Consider the following 1,303-nt stretch of genomic DNA (forward strand, 5'->3'; position numbering starts at 1 on the left):
AGCCCTCGGTCACTTGCTACGACCCTGCATCTCTCGTCTCTTTTGCGCCCTCTCTTTATTTCTAAGCCTCTATTTTTCAACCTCTGTTTTTCATCTGTGTTTCGTTTTTTATCTGCAAAATTTAATCAGGGAATAAACCGAATTCAAATTCAACTCAGCTTACCAGTTTGACGAATCGAAGTGTGAATTTTATTATATGTTTTGGAGTGAAACTGGATAGTTTCTACATTCAATTCAGGCTTAATTATTTGTCTGAAACTGATGCTTTAGCTTCTAGCAATGAGTTTACGAAACTACGTAGCTGAGCTTGTTATTGAGCTCAAGCGAAAGCCGTGCGAAGAATTCTGCGAATTTGACTTTGTCGAAGACGATTCTCCCTCGCAAGACGTGAACATCGTCGATGACTTGACAAGTGGCCTTCATCATCCAAACAGAGACGATGTGCACCGCCACGTTACGACGCTGGTCGTTCATCTGCCTGCCTACAGAGACGAGGCGCGTAGCCACGTGACGACGATGGTCGCCCGTCGTTCCTCCTACAGAGACGAGGTGACGACCAACTCCTTGTCTTACTCCGACTATGAAGCTCACGACGAATTATTCGACGAAAATGCGATGAACGTTGATACATTTTTTCATGGTGATCGTGCGTCTGTAGAAGATGGTGGAGAGAGTGTCGTCGTGGAAGATGGTGGAGAAAGTGACGACGGGGAAGATGGTGAAGAAAGTGACGACGTGGAAGAGGGTGAAGAAAGTGACGACGAGGAAGATGGTGAAGAAAGTGACGACGTGGAAGATGGTGAAGAAAGTGACGACGTGGAAGATGGTGAAGAAAGTGACGACGGGGAAGATGGTGAAGAAAGTGACGACGAGGAAGATGGTGAAGATACTGTCGACGGGAAATATGGTGAAGATACTGTCGACGCTGTTGATAATGCGAGAAGACATGCCATGTTTAAACGAAAGTCGACGCGGGACTTATTGCCCACGGTGCGCAGGCGTCTAGTACGACCACTCTCCCTTTACGACTCACCACGAGAAGCTGATATCTGTACCACCACATGGTACAACCCACCACTATCACCACCACTACTACCATCATCACCACGTCCCGCCAGGTCAGAAATGTCGCTATACGTCTACCGTACGCCTTTTGATACCCATCTTACACACGTTATAATCCTTGAGCTTTATCTCCTCAGTATCTTAGGTTTAGTTTCGTTAGTATTTCGTGCTTCAATTCCTCCTATACTAATTTTTTATTACGTTATAATTCTTCGCATTGATCGAGTTTTTTTTTTTC

General features: G+C 45.4%; 1 protein-coding gene across 1 annotated transcript; it reads left to right on the forward strand.

Moving 5' to 3' along the window:
* Positions 1-279: 279 nt before the first annotated feature.
* Positions 280-990, forward strand: LOC108669563 (spore wall protein 2-like; the record flags this gene model as incomplete). Its single annotated transcript, XM_018156936.1, has 1 exon — positions 280-990. A coding segment is annotated over exon 1 (711 nt), but the record flags the coding sequence as incomplete, so codon positions are not given.
* Positions 991-1,303: the final 313 nt, after the last annotated feature.

Source organism: Hyalella azteca, unplaced genomic scaffold (assembly GCF_000764305.2).
Source record: "Hyalella azteca isolate HAZT.00-mixed unplaced genomic scaffold, Hazt_2.0.2 contig2403, whole genome shotgun sequence".
NCBI lineage: Eukaryota > Metazoa > Arthropoda > Malacostraca > Amphipoda > Hyalellidae > Hyalella > Hyalella azteca.